Genomic DNA, 16,808 nt, shown 5'->3' with positions numbered 1-16,808 from the left:
GCAACTATACACAAATCTTTTGCATTCGTATATTGAAAAACTTATCTCGTAGTTTGCTTATCTCGTGGTCTCGGAATGTTTGCCTGTTGAAAGTTTTGAATGCCAAGTGAATACAAAATACATGATCTTTCGTTAAAAATCCATGGAAATGCATTCAAATTCCTCCAACGATATGACCATGATGCATCCGTTCTGAGTGCAGAATCCGATGCACAGGTATCACGTGTCCATCTGCAACGCAGGCACAGACTGGAATTTATAAATTCGGAAATGCAAATTGCAGCCCAACGATATGAAATTCTTCCAATTGGGGCAACTACTAGATAGGCCTCGTACGTTCGTCCTTTCGGACAATTCTCATTGTTTCGCTTGTTTTGGTCAACATAGAGAGAGGTAGAGAGATAGAGAGAAAGAGAGAAAAGGCATAACTTTATTCTGGTAATGCTGCAAATAATGCCTACTCTGCCACGACGAACAGAAAAGAGCTACACCTTCTTCCATCGACCATGCCGGTGATTACCATTTTGTGCTTTATATTCAGTCCACCAACAGGCAAAACGAGCGGTCGCATTAAGGTGAGTGCATTGATTTTGTTGCATTACGTGCAAAGGCACAAAGGAAACTGGTAATGTTGTGAATGCAATTTCGATAATGCAATTTCCGAAACGACACACCCAACCACGGTGCCCATCACCGGCACCATGCACATTTATAGCCCTTGGCTGTTTATTCGTTCGATCGGTTTTTCGTGGGCGTCCTCTAGAAAGTCGACAGCTCATTAGCACTTAAGCGTGTTTTTGTTCCTTCGCCCAGGAGCAATCAATTCCTCAAACGACTTTGGCTCTGCTCTATCCGTTGTCGAAATAAATCAGACGAATGTCAACATATCCACTTCACTTGGTACGCATTTCACAACGAATGTGCTCCATTGAGCTAGATGTATGTCGTTTATTTCATTTGCTAAATTAAAATAAATCTAAGGGAAGTGAATTAACCCATGCATGAAATTAAGTATAAATAGCGAACAGAGCTGATGTGTTTGCTCAAGAAAAGATCGATGAGAAAATTGAATTAAAAATGGCGCCCGTTCCGTGGGAGTTCCCAAACTAATTGGGTTGCCACTGCCATCGTGATGTATGCGACGTGTGCCTGACAGTCGGTACACTTCCTACCACTGCACGCTTAGCCTTTGATCTTGGGGAATATAACAACCATACGTTCGTTTTCCTTCCATCAAACCAGTTCGTTTGGGCGAGCTAACAAAATTAAGAATTGTGGAGATAGAAGAATGACACCAGAAAAAAGCATATAGACATTTGATTCACTTGAGGAAAAACACAGACAAGCTATGCTGTGGAAAAAAAACCCTGCATTATCCTCGTTCAGCGTCGAAGCTCGAGAACGTCATTAGAGTGTAATGGAAATTGCGAGCAAATATTTCATTCTTGAGATACATTCGGCGTGGGTAGCTCGCGTAGCCGGTAAGTGAAGCTCTGATTCAATTGCTCTGCGACCGAAGACTTCCATTTACCGTCCGATTTTTTTTTCGCTTTGGTAACAATTGAACGGTTGAGTTCGTTGAATTTCACAATCGAACAAGTGCGCCTGTTTGCGCGGGTCCTTGAGAGAATTCGATTTTGCGACAAGAAAAGGGGTAACGAACGGTATTTACCTACGGCGATTTTTTTTGTCCCATTACGTTTAACTGAAAAGCGCTCTTTAAATATCAATGATGCAGAAATCAGGATTGCATAACCAGCTACTGATTTAATACCAAATAAAAGAGAAACGCATATTGTCGTCCGTTGTTTGGATTTGTGACACCCACCTAGGTTTGGAATAATGATTGGGAAACAGTCACAAAAAATTCTGCAATAAATTAAGTCACAATGTAAACAACGAGGGATGGCACGGGATCCGTGAAATGGGATTCAACTCAGATGATTGATTATTTATAACTAAGAGGAACCGCAACACGATCGATAACTACTGGCAAAATCGATTCCACTATTCAGCATAATTTGCTGCTCAATTATTCATAATCATTCCGCAGTTATCACCTCGCTCGAGTAGCATCGGAAATTGAACACATTTTTTTACCACCAAATCAAGGCCAGTGAACAATGGTATATATCAAAACCTGAGAGAGCGTTATGGAAACACGCGGATGCGGTAATTTGAATCGATGCATTTTTTTTTCGTTCTTCCTCTCTGTTTTTCCACTGCGACACTGACGGTTACAGTATAAGAGGCGCGATCAAAGCTTGCGTTATTAATTGTATTTGCCTCCAACAACACATATTTTGTCAGATAGAAATGGATCTTCAAAGCTTGGAATTTTTATGACTTTTCCACCTCGTTTGGCTCGATTTGGTTCGCTCTGATGTGGGACAGTGTCATCGAATGAAACAAGCAAAAAAAATGAACGCCGTGTCCCATCCTGCGCGCAATTTGACAGCGCTGTACGGCAAGGCGTGCCATATTGAGGGTAAGAGAGATTGAGTTTGTATCACTGGTGGATTACATTCCGCGAACGGGCCCAACAAAAGGCGCAGCATAGCGAAATGGGGCACCAACCGAGCCTCCCCACTCAGCACGTCTCGTACCCATTTGCCCCTAATCAATGGCCGGTTTATTGCACATCCGCAAATCCCCAAAAGCATTCCACATTCGCGGAGCCAGATGGCGCTCGTCACGAGCCGTCCACGCCTGTGCATCCACACATGGCCGTGGCCGGTGGCGAAACACTTGTTTCCGGCAGATTAATGGGCGGCAACGGCGAGAAGGACACGGAAATAAAACCCGAAAACATGCCGCACCTTTCCACAATGGAGAGGTTTGGATGGGCACTGTCCAACATCAGTGACATCATTGCCATCATCCCCATCAACAGGGGTATCAACGTGCGTGTAGTAAAGCGTACGTGTGCGTATGTGAGTAAAAGCAATATTAATAAACACGGTCGCGGCTACCCTTCCGGGCAATGTCGGTAACAGACGTTCGTCAACGACAGCCACTGTGCGATATCGATTGGTACCGATCGGATCAGGATGCGGTTGGGTTTTGCTCCCCGACACCACGCTCTTATCAACCTCCTCGTCACCACGGTTTCGCGGTTCGGTTCGCCATTATCGAAACTGTTTTCGTGGTCGAGCAGCGGCATAGCATTACAGGCCAATAAAATACCGACCATTATCTTGCCACTCGGCGTAATACAAATACCTAATTCGCGAGGATGACGGCGAAAACCAACGCCCGCATGGCACGGTGGGTTTGGTGGAAAGTTTCCCAAAAATCGACCCAAAATCAAACGAGTGAGATCGAGAAATAAGATGATAAAAGGAGGACAAACAGGGGCACTCACCGCGATGCCGTGTGCGAAGGGCACGGGCAGCCCAGTGGTGATGATCAGTACCCACAGGATCGTAATCGCGAGCACTGTGTTCTTCTCCGTCCGTATGACCATGCTAGCGATCGGATGCACCACAGCCAGGAAACGATCCAGCGACATTAGCACGAGTGTGTAGATGCTAGCGTGGGCCGTTACGACGATCAGGTACTGGACAATTTTGCACCAGAGATCACCAAACGGCCAGGACGCTAAGACGTAGTCGGTCGCGGTGAACGGAATGCAAAACACCACGAACAGCAGGTCCGCGATAGCGAGGTTGATGATGAGCAGGTTCGTCGTCGAACGCATCTGGGGGTTAGACAGGACGACGAGCACAACGAGCGCGTTCCCGAGCAGTCCGGTAATGCCGATGAAACCGAAAAAGATCGGCACGATCGTCGATACGATCATCTCCGTTTGCATCTCCTCTTCATGCGACATGGTCGGTCCAGCGGCCGTGCTGAATGCGGTTATATTTCCCCGACTCGCCGCATCCAGCAGCAGCTGGGTGTAATTCTCGTCCACCATTTTCTTCACCAAACGAGACGCATACGCACTTCAAAAACTAGCACGAGCCCGACTGGGGTAAAGCATTTTGCGTAGGCACACACTAAGTTCAAACTGAACACCTTGCACGACACCACCGGAGGTTACGTATGTTTGATTCAGCAAACTGTCCAGCCGGAAACGTCTTATCCTTCGCCAGCGCAACAGGTTGAAATATGAGTTGACAGATCTTTCTACACACCACAGAATGGCACCATTTCAGCTCGAATTTCCCCATCAGTGCTAGCCATCGCTAACGAGAGCTTTCGGAGACACCATTACCGACGGCGATCGGAAGGACTGCACGTTACGTATCGCTGCTGCCTTGGAGTGCGACGTTTTCCCGCGAGTTCACAAAGCTCAACCACAAGCGCTGACTGCCGTATGCGAACTGAACCACCATCGGGAGCTAGTACGAGCCGAGCGACCGACTAAGGTGTGAGAATTACTGCTCCGCAAGAGAGCGTCGCCGGAAAATGCTATACGGGAAAATTAGAGCACCGAGAGCGGTTGAGTTTTCGATAACCTCGTTGCGATAAGCCACGCTTCCTGTTCCACGCGGGAGTGCGAGAACGAGGAAATGGATCAACTGGTGGCGAGCTTGACGAGCTCTCTGTTCGGCTGGAACGGTGCCTATCCTTCACGCCACTCTTCCATTTCATGAATGAAGTCGTCGCTAGCGGTGCGCGTACATGCGTGCGATTTGAAACCATCTCCGTGGTGCGTGTTAGATTGCGTTGGCGTGTCAATCATCGATGAAGTTTTTCTCTCTAGAGCTCGCCATGCTTTGAATTTACCTTCCAAGATACTCTAATACTACGATGGTTGATTTTTAATTTGGGATGAATGTGGTGACTTTCTTTTAAATATTATTTTGCTGTGTCCATTCAAAGATACAGTTAAAATTTGTTGATTCGTTTAAATCAATATCAATATAATGTCTTCAGCTTATTAGTTATCGAAGATTCTCGCACAACTGGAATTGATTTCTCTGTGCTCCCACCGATCGTGTTAATTCCGCTCTACTGCATAATCAAATTGAAAGGATAAAACTAAGAGAAATCATTATCAGAACGAACAATAACGACAATGATTGATTTATGAGGAATATAAGATGAATAAAACAATAGACTTTAGGAACAACCGAGTAACAAGAGAGATAGGGAATGACACAGAAAAATATATTCTCGTACCAGATACAAACAACCAGGCGTCTCCATCACTCCACATGCGCTGTTGTAAAAATTTGGGAAATTGTATAATGTTTCATACATAATGTCCTAATATAACTATAAAAGATTGTATAAAAGGAAAAAACGCACAGTTAACTCAAAACGTATCTTAACATATTCCTGACATTCGTTAAATTCATTGAGCAATTTGACTTTTTGACGCGATGTTTTCAGCGCTTATTTTATACTGAATAGTCTATCTTTATCAGAGGCATTAACATTATGAGTATTTAAAGTAGACAAACACCGCTTATCGCAAATATCGAGTAGTCATTACTATAAAATATGTATTTGATCATCGAATATTTATAAAATATAAATACATTTGCAACTAATTATCATGCTTTCATCACAACATGCAAAATTCATCTTCAAGAGAATGGAATAAACCGAAATAATTTAACCTTCATTTGATTAATTGCTATTACACGTCGCTGTAGTTCCTTACCATTAACTGTAAAAAGCATGATCAGGTGGCGACCCCTGTAAGGGGTCTGTTATGAAGCGTTGTAGATTGTAGGTATAAACTCAACACATAGCCGTCATATTTTGTATGTTTACAAAAAAGCATGGTGGTAGTCAAATCGCTTGGCAAGCATTAAATAACTATTTTGCATTAAACAAGACAATCCAGAATTGTTCAGTTTGGCAAGGTAATAGTGCTAGTTGAAGTTAAGTTAAAAAGTGCTTTTCTTCAACGATAACCGTTGGACCAAAACCCTAAGTTCAGATATTTTCAAATATGGCAAATAGCAGACTCGAGAAAATTGGAACAATCATCACAAGGTAGGTAAACGCATACCTTGAGAACAATCTGAGTGATACTGCAACTAAATAAATCCTCTTTAGGACTCAAGGTCTGCTAAAATCTGGTGCAATGAAGTTTGAGGAAAGACCACTGTGGTACGATGTTGTGACTGCGTTCCCACCCCATGAGGAACCACGGTACGATCGTCCTGCTCCTAAAGTATCATTGCGCCCTATATTTTACCAAGAAGATATGATCCGAGCGTAAGTTAAGAGTAATCTAGCATAATATTTAAGTAATAATAAAAGTATAGCTACAAGAAGTTATATCGGTTCGCAGAAAATTCCACAAAACTAGCAAGGCTCCGTTTGCGGTTAACTTACAGGACTTCAAAAATCGCACACCAACGCAACAGTTCGTAGAAATATACCAGAACTTATCCTTGCAAGGAGCATTGGATGAGACAAAAGTCTTTGAGACTGCACTGGATTTGTACGAAGATAAATTACGCCAACAAAAGGAGAAACGATCGGCAGAAAGCTCCACGCAAGAACTGCCTAAACATTCGCCGGCACCAGAAGATTCCGGTAAAACTGTAAAAGTTCAAGACATATTTAATGACTAATGCTTGCCGCAATGTGTAGTATATTGTATTTTATTCGAACAGAATAAGCTCGTTAAATAAATAAGTAGTTCTTTTGCAGAAACCAGATTATTTTTTAACACCATAAGCTAGTTTATCTAATAGTTTAATAATCGATAAATAAATGTGTATGATTCTAGAGATGCTATAATTATGCTATAATAACTATGCTATAATAATACATTCCCACAGCTGATTCATTATTCGCCAAACTTAACTAAAACATGCAATAGGCCACTAAGTGAAATTCTGAAATGTAATTATTCTAAAAGTATCATGAAACATTTCGGTAAAATACGAATAACCTCATGAAAATCGACCAATCTTTGAACTTGTTTCCGACATCAAACGTAGGTCAACATTAACATTTGACAGTTCTTCATCGAAGGCGTCATAAACAACGTCACTTTTCGCTGCTTTTCTTGTGGAGGTAGGACCGGGTGGGCGAGTTGTGTCGAGTGAAAGTTAGTTTTGGTGCAAATTGCAGTGAAAGTTTCTTCCAAATATCGGAGCAACTCATCCCAATTTTGCTTGCTTCAGTGTCGAGAGTGAAGATAACGCATTACACGTCAATCCCATAACTCACGGTAAGTTTTTCTCTCAGCCTACGACTGCGGCTAGACTGATGCTTGCAGAAAAGAACGCCTACTATTATATTGGCTGCTTTCAGAAGTTGCCACACAGTTAAGCCAGTGTAAGAACTGTTGCGAGTGAACATTGATCAAAGTGTGACCGCAAAACTATGAACTAAGCAGTGATTTTCGAAAACATTCGCCCTAATACTCCTTCACGATGCTCCTCGTTTTTCAGCGCCAATATGGCGTCCGCTTGATTGCTCTGCTTATCGTAACAGGCGAGAAAGAGCACGCAAGAGCGGCTTGTATTCTCCTCTTTCTCTTTCCTAAGCACTGCATTCAATGCTGCGTAGTGAAGCTCACTGCCGCACGCGGCGCTAGCGATGATTTGTTTTCATAGGCTTCTTCGTTGACACGTTCGGCGGCAAGCGTCGTTTGGTCGTTTTTTGCGATTGAATCTTTTCTGTTTACAATCCTCACTCACAGCTCAATATGACGGATATCGCTAATCTACAGCAACAGGACAGTAGCAGCTACAGCGGCGTTGGCAGTTGCGACGGAGACGGTGATCTCGGTGGTGGCGCCATGAGTGGATTCGACCAGAATCAAGGTCCTGCAACGGGCGACGATGGTTCGTCGCTATACCTGCGCCTTCGTGGCTTGCCATGGAGCATCACGGAGGAAGAGATAAGAACGTTTTTGCATGGAGTTAACATTCTGCACGTGCACATCGGCATGAACCCGCAAACGAAACGGCAAACGGGTGAGGCGTACATTCGCGTAGCCACCGTGCATGATCGCAACAATGCCTTTTCGCGCAATAAGCAAACTATCGGGCACCGGTACATCGAGTTTTTCAACGCTACCGAAGAGCAGTACGAGATGTCTCTGCAGGAAGTGGATGACGGTGAAGACGGTGGCCCAGTCGTGAAGTTACGAGGTCTGCCCTGGTCGAGCACCAAGGAGGAAATAAAAGCGTTCTTCCAGGGTAAGTATAAACGATCTGGCCAAGGACGATCGATTCAATTCCCTAGGTCATCTAGTTCCGTTGCACCGTTTTACGATCCGCGCCGAATCGGACTGGACGGGATAGTATATGTCCTCCTCTCCCCCCTAATTTTTGCCCATCTGCTGCCTGCTGCCGCACCGCCAGGTTTCAAGCAGTCACCCCCAACACTACTTCGGGCGAGGCGTGCGGATGGGTTAACGGGTGTGGGTCAGTCTGCGAAATGGTATCCCATGCGCGTGAACTATAAAATGGGCATCGGTCATACGGCCAGTGGTAAATTCGATCCTCTGTCCCTCCAATCTCCTGTCTGATTTCCTATCAATCGAATATCTGTTTCGAACCCTGCTACCTAGAATGGAGTTTTTCTTTCTCTACGTTTTTATATGAATTAATTTACAATTCCAACTACTTTTCACTTTTCCTTGTATTCCTTTCCCTTTGATCGGATCGTATTCCTTACACATAAAACCAATATGAAATGAAAAATCAAAAAAAAACAAAATCAACGGAAAACTAACCACACTCCCGCAGGCTTGACGATAAAGAATGGATATAATGGGATTCTTTTGCTACTGGACAACCTGGGACGGGCATCTGGGGAGGCGATTGTAGAGTTTGCAACCGAGGCCGATGCTGAAGCGGCCATGGGCAAGCACAAAGAGAAGATTGGGAACAGGTGGGTGGTTCGTTCTTGTTACATTTTTTTATAAAATTGAAACAAACAAAAAGAAAACATCGGATAAATTGTAGTGTAACGGTATGGAAAGCAGTTAAAGCAATCAATTAGGGTCAGTTTTTTCACTATAAATTGAGTTATTTGTTAATGGAGTCATGAATTTTTACTTTATTCTTACGCAAATACCTGCTTAAAACCAGTTGTTCTATAACACTATTATATTGTGCTTTCTTTAACATTGTCATCGTTTTCAAACCTTAAGAGCCACAAATTTCGCAAAACGCTAGTGAAATGCTTTTTTCGCTGGAGTTTATAAATTAAAGATGTCTTGACAAATAGCTTTTGGCTTTCCTTGTTGCGTAATGTGGCGAAAGACTATATATGTTTTGAAGTAAGGTAACTCTCGATTTAAGTTCGATTAACTCTTTCTTTATCATTGCTCCTTCTATTATTGCTGCTATTTTTCTACATGAAGAGTTACGTTTGCGCTTAAAAATTGGGCGCTGTTATGGGTCTCTGTCACTTGGGGCAAACCAATGCTTTAGATAAATGTTGTGGCGGGTAACAATTGCTCTATTTCACGCATGTGCAATTGGTTCGGCTCCCACTGTTGTTGTTCCTGCACTTAGTGGAGTGCTGACGATTGTCGGAAGTGGGTATCAATTGACGGTGGATATATGGATGATTTATGCAGGGATCGCAGGGATAATCGCTAAATTAAGTGCAGTTGCAGTTTTATTTAAGATAAAACTTTAATTCATCTTGCGGCTGTAGTGTACGCATTTAAAAGAATCTACCAAACGTGTGTTTCTTGCCATCGCAGGAGTATGATTGTTAAAAAGGTACATTTTCGGGTGCAACTAAACCGACATAATCATTAAATGCTGCTACATCTATCGAGCACATAATCAATCTGCTAAGATGAAATATGAGACTTTCAATACAAATGTTTTATTCCTACATCTAAAAAAATATTGCACATTAACAGAGCTCTCGCGGCCACCTATTTTGCCGTCCATCACTCCTCCGCCACAAATTGATTCACCTTGACGACAGCATCTCATGTATGGAATATTTTAAAAAGCCCCAACATATTATGAAATTAAAAAGCCAAATCCAATTATCACCATAAAAGCGAAACATGTGTAGATAAAATCTAACTGTGTGTAATTTATTTTTTTTTATTTTTATTCCTTCTTTCCACGTTTGTATTCCTCAAAACATATCCTGCTTGGTGACGTTACACGACTTTGGTGGATGCGTTTATATCGGTCTTTTTGGCGGAACAGGTATATCGAGCTTTTCCGCAGCAATACTCGGGAGCTGAAGCGTGCCGAAAAGCGCATGAGACGTATGACACCGTACGGACGTAACGATCGTAACTCTGGAGGCGGCTATTCAATGTCCGATCAAGGATATGGCCAAGGTAAGTTCGGGTGGGCGTCGTTACTGTTAGGATTCGCATTGATCTCATTTATGGTTTTTTCTATGCCTTCCACAGATTACTCCGACAATCCTATGGGATCAGGTGGCAGTATGGGTCGGAGCTGGAACGATCGTCCGAATGGCGGATATGGAAACGGCGGAAGCGGATACAACAGCGGCTCGAACATGGGTCCGATGTATTCTTCTGGAAACAATGGAAATTCAGGTGCGGGCCTTTCGAACAATCTGGGCAACATCGACATCCTGCGTCTGTTGCAGGATCAGCTAAGTAAGTAGCTAACTCGTAACTTTCCTCTGTTAACGAGGATCGAGATGGCTAGTAGCCAGTGGAGCGTGAATTTAACTTTTCGATGTTTCTTGCACTCTCTCTCGTGTTACGTTTAAGTAGAGCGAGGTGGCGGTACCAATTACGGGTCGGGACGCAGTGGAAGTCCCCCTGGCGGTGTCATGAACAGTGGTGGAGGCGGTGTCAATGTCGGAGTTAACAACTACAACACCGGTGGCGGCTACGGTTCCGGATCGGGTGGAAATTCTGGTGGCGGTGACATGCAGTCAATGATGGGCATGGATCGCGGAGGCAGCGGTGGAGGCTATCGCTCCTCGGGGCCGATGTCGAACAGCTACAGCAATTACTCGCCTAGTGGTAGCATGGGCGGTGGCAACAGTTCCAGCATGCCATCGTACAACAACAGCAGCTACGGATACGGGTCAGGCGGAGGTAGCGGCGGTGGTAGCTACGGTTCCATGAGCAACTACGCCAACAATGACTTTTCCGGTGACGAACCGAATCTGTACTGCGTGCACATGCGTGGAATGCCTTTCAGCTGCGACGAACAGGACATGCACGATTTTTTCATGCCGCTCCGACCGGTTAAGTGCGTTGTGCAGCTGAACAGTCGCAAGCGTCCGTCTGGCGAGGGAGACGCATACTTCGAAACGAAGGAGGAAGCCATCAAGGCGATGCGCAAGGATAAGGAGAAGATGGGCTCACGCTACATCGAGCTGTTCGCTGGCCAGCGCCACTTCGGTAACGGCGGTGGTAGTATGGGTGGGAGCAGCCTCAGTGGCATGGGAGGTAACCAATTCCCGAAAAGGTACTTCAACTGAGGCACCACGCGATCGAAATACGCATGTGAGGAGCCGATTTTAAGATGAGATTTACATACGTCTTCACTTCCATCATTCATTCATCGTCCTTTCCTTCGCTCGCGCTGCAATACGGAGCGAGTTTTCTGGATTCTTATTCACGACCTTTCCTCTACATTTCTCTGCGCCAGTCGTTATCAGAATCCGTCTAAGCCGTTTTGTTATGTGTCTCCGCCGAAGAGAGCGCGTACAATGGTATCATTTATCCTTAGAATGACAAATCTTAATTTTTTTATTTTACCCTTACGCTTACCTGACACACGCGTCTTGTTTGGGGCTATGTTTTCTGTTTTCTTTCAAACGCAAGTTTGTGCAAGATTCAAGTAATAATAAATAACAAACATTGACTACTGATAATCTGACAAGTTTGAGTGAGTGTTCCGGCAAGGGCCGGAACGGGTTCGAGTGTTTTTTTGTAAAACTTAATTTACGTCAATCACCCCCTGCATGTTCGGGACCGCGCACTTAGAATGTTCTATTGTATTAACAAACGAGCACACTGATTAGTTTCAGTTACGCTAACCGATGGTGGTGGTGATACTTCTGCATAATGGCGCTGAATATAGAATGACTACTGCGAAGGATAATGTATAGATCTTAAGAAATCGTTAGCGAAATAGAGGCAAGGGAAACAACTCAATTATTATTAAAAGAAGGACATCTCTTCTAGCATCAGCAGCAGCAAAAGCACCACACAAGAAGGAGATCAAAAGTAAAGTTCTAAAATAAAATAAATATTAACATGTCACGTATTGGCATGACATAGATTATCTTTCGTTTGTGGCTGTAGCGCAAGTTCTTGTTTAATTATACAAAAGGAATCATTAGGCTTGCGTCTCTCTGGAGCGAACTCGCGTTCGACGAAGGGTTGATTGTAGGAGTGAAATAATTACGTAAGCCAAGGGAAATAATATGCAAGAGAACCACAAGAAATAAACTGACACCCAACTTAAAAATGATACCACTTGCGGTTGTCGTATATTTGGAAAGAAACTCGCTCACACGTTACTAACCCATGGCTTGTCAGGGTGATTGGTCTCTATCATGTCTAGGTGATTGGTCAAGGCCGACATACGAGTGTTTAATTACAAAGCAATTTCACAAGTGTCTACAATATTTAAAACATAATAGAAAATAGCACAGCAATGTTGTTTCGATCTGTTTTGTTTAAAACATTCACAACATAAGCGAAAGATTGAGATACTGTTAAACACATATCCATAATATATTACTTGATCAATAATCATGTGCTAAACACCGGCTTCTTGGATAGTTAAAAAATAATCTTATTTAGTTGTGATAACAGAAAATCGATTTTACTCGCTTAGATTACTTTTTAAAACTAAGTCCAAATAACCAAATAAGTGCTACTCTCATGTAAATCAGCAATGCAATTTAGTCCACGAACGAGACCGCAGTGCATATTTTGGCAATCCATTTTGCGATCTTGCGATCGCATTTACCTTTTCATTCATTTTCGCCAGGGCACACTTTTCACCACATGGCACACGGATGAAGTGGAACCTTTTCGTCGTCTTAAGAAAGAAGACGCTACTCTTTCCATCTCCTTCGCATCTCTCTATCGCGCTCTCACCTGCACCTCATCGTTGGCGGTAGACGGCCGCATCATTAAGACGCGCCTGCCACCAACAGAACAACCCTTCGCTACCGTGCTCCCTGATCCTGTCCGTGATCGAGACCGGTGATCGGCTTCGGTTAGGTACACGCCTCTCGTTTCGCTGCGCTTCTCCATCCCAACTCCGACCGAGTTCTTGGGAACCACACATGCCAGTTGTCTGGTGCATTTCGATACGATCGGTCTCACTCGATCGCGGTTTCCTTGTGCTTTTGCTAAAATCCGGTTGATCATACTTTCGGGCGTTCGGGACGCAGTTTGTCGCCTCTTGTGTGCGCTTATGTTTGTTTTTTTTTCACAAAATTTTAAATCCGTCATCTTTGGAGTTGTTGCAGAGTGTTTTTCATCCGCAACCCGTGCGCCTACCGCCATGTTTGTGAATGAAGTGGAATTTTGTTTTTGATACCAATTTGTGTGCTACTGGTCGGACGACGGCCATCACGCTGGGTACGATCGACACGAAATACCTCCAAACCGGGTTCGGTATCGGTTTTCGTGCACGTTTTGTCCCAAAAAGATCTCCGAAAGACTCGTGGTGGAATCTTCTGCGATTCGTCATTTTGTTATCTTTCCTTTGCGCGTTCCTGCGCCAGCAGTGCGATCGCGTCTAAATCAGCGATCGTACAAGGTGAAGCGATCAGAGTGGCTCCCGCTGACGAACAACTGCTAATTGCTCTGTGGCGCCGGTACACGGTGGAAAGACGCGACGCTTCCCAAACACGATCTCGCCGCAGGAAAAACGCGCTAATCGTGCACCGAGATCCGGCAGCATCGCTACGACACCGTGTCAGCAGGAATCAGCTGGCGCAGCAGCCCGTGCGCGAAATACGAGCGCGATCTCGTTGCGCCAGACGGAATAGCACTAGAACGAGCTGAAATTCGCACACTCCCTTTTCGTTTTCTCGCCGTGAAACCGAGCTGATCATCCACCCGGGGTAAAACAATTATAAGTGCCCCAGTGTTTGTGCGTGTGTGGCCCTGTGTGACACTGAACTTGTCACTTTTGGTGTGGTTCCGCCTGACGATTCGCGCGCCAGCGCTCACTTCGCGTGCTAGCACGTGGCCAAGGGTGAAGTGTCCACTTTCCAGCACAGGGCGCCGGCGAGGTGTGGCGGAAAGGAAGCAAAATTGCATCACATTGCGAGCACACGGTGAGCTGCTCGTTCGAGTGGTGGGTTAGTATTTCCAAGGTAAGATCGATTCCCCGTGCGATGCATACGATGGTGGTGCATTTTTAGTGCGACTGCGTTACGCGATACTTTCTGCCAACGGGTTCGCGTGTTTTTCCGCATCGAAATGCATTTTTCGGGTCGCGTTTACGACTGCCCCAATGACGTATTAAACGTCGATCCTTGTACGATGGTTGATGGGATTAAAGGTTGCAAAAGGCGACAGAACAAACTCCACTTATCGGGCGCATCGTGGGAAGCAATGGACCGCTTCATAGACACGTTATCTATATGGCGATAGAATGACAAATGGAAGGCGTGGACGGGGCTATGGGGGAGATTGGATAAATTAGTTCAACCAGTTTCCTTTCGAGTTGGCGTTTTTTTTTTCAACGGCTAACTAGCTTATCGCTCGATTGAATTCGATGCTGTGTAAATGGAACTAATTACGATAATCCGATCGCGATTGCGGTCGTGTTTTGCGATGGTTTGTTACTTTTTCCCATAACGTAATAGCCGTTTCAAATCGTTTCAACGAACAATCGAGAAAATGCCGCAGGAAGCGTTTAGTTATTATCGTTCTATATCGTTTCTCGCGGGGTGAAAAGCGTTACGTTAGTCGAGACATATCCAACAAGTTGTCCTACCAGTAAACTAGTTTTCGTAATTTATTCAATTTAGTTCTTATTTGTTTTTATTTAATCCATTTTATAGTAATCTTGCGTCATTGCATGTACATGATATGGGCAAGGAGTTTTGCTGGTTTTTGGGCCATTGTATGACTCGAGAGAATTGCCCTACCTGAGAAGTTAGTTTTTTTTTGTATTGTTACAGCTGAAAACAAGTAACCGGTGATATTTTACGAATCATCACCGAACCAAACTAGTTTGGGGTGGTTCGAAACGAATATTTCCGGATTATTCCTGCTGATGCGCGAGAGCAATGCAGATAAACACGCTTGATGACCTCACCGTTCCGTGACACGGATCGACGAAGCCTTTGAGCCTGCGGAATCGACGATGAACGCGTGCTCGGGAAGGACAACGTTCCGTTACTGCTATTGCAACCCACTAAAGGCATCTGTGGTTTCGCGACTAGCATCCTTAAGGACGACCAGTACGGTCGTACTAACACAAGAATGTAGTTTAAGATGAATGTAGCTTCAAGTGTTTTTTTCTCGCTATCAGCTAACATTTTTTTAAATAAAAATCACCGCAACTTTCATTGGCTTACCAGCACATCGTGTGCCTCAGACAACGAAGGTGTGCTGACATACCAAAGAACAACACTTTGTAAATATACTTCTTCACAGCACTCAGTTTTCGAGTTGTTTGCTTTCGTTATTCTTCTTGCGGTATGTGCAGCAAAAAGGCATCAACAAACCGGAGCCCACCATATGATCGTTTATGATCATCCGGTACGTTCGCTTTCGATAGACCCCGACGAAGTAACTCAAACACATTTTCTCGCTCTTCCTTTTGCTTCGACTATTGCACGGCGGCTCGTATGAGGACGGCACGGCATTAGTGTCCTTGCTCGGGATTTCGCACCGGTACCGGCGACCGCATCTTATATGTTTATGTCTGTTTACGCCATCGCCATGGTAAACCGCCGATGGCCGTCGTCATGGGCCACCGTGATAAGGCGCATCAAAACCTACACGCATACACTGCGGCCTTCCTCTCGTGGGCTATCGCATCCCATCGGCATGTAGCGAAGGGTTGTCGTTGTTGGCTCAGTTGGCTCCCATCGGCCAACGATTGGGTGATCCGAATATTTCTCCACCATTAGATACTTTTCCTTGAATAGTTTTATACTACTGCTGCTACATCTCTGGTATGAATCCTCTTTTAGATTTTTTTTGTCCTTGCTAAAAGTCCTTGTTGAAATTGCAACCAACAAAACTAATAAGCTGTTGGTAAAAGCTGAGATAAAATTGCCCATCAAAACTATCCATCGTTAAACATCGAGAATAATGTTTTTTTTTTAAATTACTATACACAATTTTCTCACATCCGACCGTTTTTAAATCGGTTTCATTTTTCTGCCGACCTAAACGACTTAGTGCGTCCGAGTACTTACCAGTGCCAGGGCTGTCAAACCGATGCATTTATTGCATGTTATTTAATTGCAGTCCATCCATCCATCCCTTGCCTCGATCTCAGCCGCACCTCGTGAGCAAACCAGTCGGGGGTTTTCCATCGGAATGCCCCCGTACAGTTTTTCCGGAAAACGCGCCCCACGCGTAACAGCCCCCAGGTGTCGTTGTCGTGTCGTTAAAATGTGTTAATCACACCTCGTATGGCCACCGCCTTAATGTCGTCGTCGTTCCATCGCAGCGTGGAACTGCTGGTGGGGACACCCGATCAGCTGCGAATCGCGGCCACTGCGGCATTGTCACCGGTGGCCGGTTTGGAGTGGGGTCGGACCGGGGACGATGTAAACAGACACGGAATCAGTCACCAGTAGGGTGGAATCCGTCAGCCCGACTAGCCAGCCCGCCAGCCTGCCAGTCAGCGAGTTGATGTCGGCCGGTGCAGTGGTGGTGGAGTGTGTTGTACTACGAACACACCGCAACCGAATAGTGGACT

General features: G+C 44.7%; 3 protein-coding genes across 3 annotated transcripts in view; 2 read left to right on the top strand and 1 right to left on the bottom strand.

Moving 5' to 3' along the window:
• LOC128720348 (allatostatin-A receptor-like) overlaps positions 1–3,919 on the bottom strand; it is a 45,918-nt gene extending 41,999 nt beyond the window's left edge. The window contains exon 1 of the mRNA XM_053814015.1: positions 3,365–3,919. Coding sequence (XP_053669990.1) covers positions 3,365–3,919 — 555 coding nt within the window. The remainder of the gene's footprint in view (positions 1–3,364) is intronic.
• A 1,834-nt stretch (positions 3,920–5,753) lies between these two features.
• Positions 5,754–6,576, top strand: LOC128732024 (28S ribosomal protein S23, mitochondrial). Its single transcript, XM_053825182.1, has 3 exons — positions 5,754–5,955; positions 6,019–6,180; positions 6,257–6,576. The coding sequence occupies exons 1-3, from the start codon at positions 5,912–5,914 to the stop codon at positions 6,540–6,542; spliced, it is 492 nt and encodes a 163-aa protein (XP_053681157.1). The 5' UTR covers positions 5,754–5,911; the 3' UTR covers positions 6,543–6,576.
• Positions 6,577–7,002: 426 nt separating this feature from the next.
• On the top strand, positions 7,003–12,350 carry LOC128730121 (heterogeneous nuclear ribonucleoprotein F). Its single transcript, XM_053823153.1, has 6 exons — positions 7,003–7,147; positions 7,622–8,123; positions 8,676–8,820; positions 10,110–10,246; positions 10,322–10,534; positions 10,652–12,350. Exons 2-6 carry the CDS (start codon positions 7,628–7,630, stop codon positions 11,371–11,373), a joined length of 1,713 nt encoding a protein of 570 aa, XP_053679128.1. The 5' UTR covers positions 7,003–7,147; positions 7,622–7,627; the 3' UTR covers positions 11,374–12,350.
• The last annotated feature ends 4,458 nt before the right edge of the window (positions 12,351–16,808 follow it).

This window comes from Anopheles nili, chromosome 2 (assembly GCF_943737925.1).
Source record: "Anopheles nili chromosome 2, idAnoNiliSN_F5_01, whole genome shotgun sequence".
Taxonomy (NCBI): Eukaryota; Metazoa; Arthropoda; class Insecta; order Diptera; family Culicidae; genus Anopheles; species Anopheles nili.
This window is presented reverse-complemented; position numbering and strand designations above follow the sequence as displayed.

What these genes read in the sequence shown, in the direction of transcription:
- LOC128732024 (XM_053825182.1), top strand. Translation starts at nt 5,912, where the DNA reads ATGGCAAATAGCAGACTCGAGAAAATTGGAACAATCATCACAAG. An exon ending in ATTGGAACAATCATCACAAG is followed by an intron (nt 5,956 to 6,018) that starts GTAGGTAAACGC and finishes AATCCTCTTTAG; the next exon opens with GACTCAAGGTCTGCTAAAAT. An exon ending in CAAGAAGATATGATCCGAGC is followed by an intron (nt 6,181 to 6,256) that starts GTAAGTTAAGAG and finishes ATCGGTTCGCAG; the next exon opens with AAAATTCCACAAAACTAGCA.
- LOC128730121 (XM_053823153.1), top strand. Translation starts at nt 7,628, where the DNA reads ATGACGGATATCGCTAATCTACAGCAACAGGACAGTAGCAGCTACAGC. An exon ending in AAAGAGAAGATTGGGAACAG is followed by an intron (nt 8,821 to 10,109) that starts GTGGGTGGTTCG and finishes TTGGCGGAACAG; the next exon opens with GTATATCGAGCTTTTCCGCA. An exon ending in CGATCAAGGATATGGCCAAG is followed by an intron (nt 10,247 to 10,321) that starts GTAAGTTCGGGT and finishes TGCCTTCCACAG; the next exon opens with ATTACTCCGACAATCCTATG.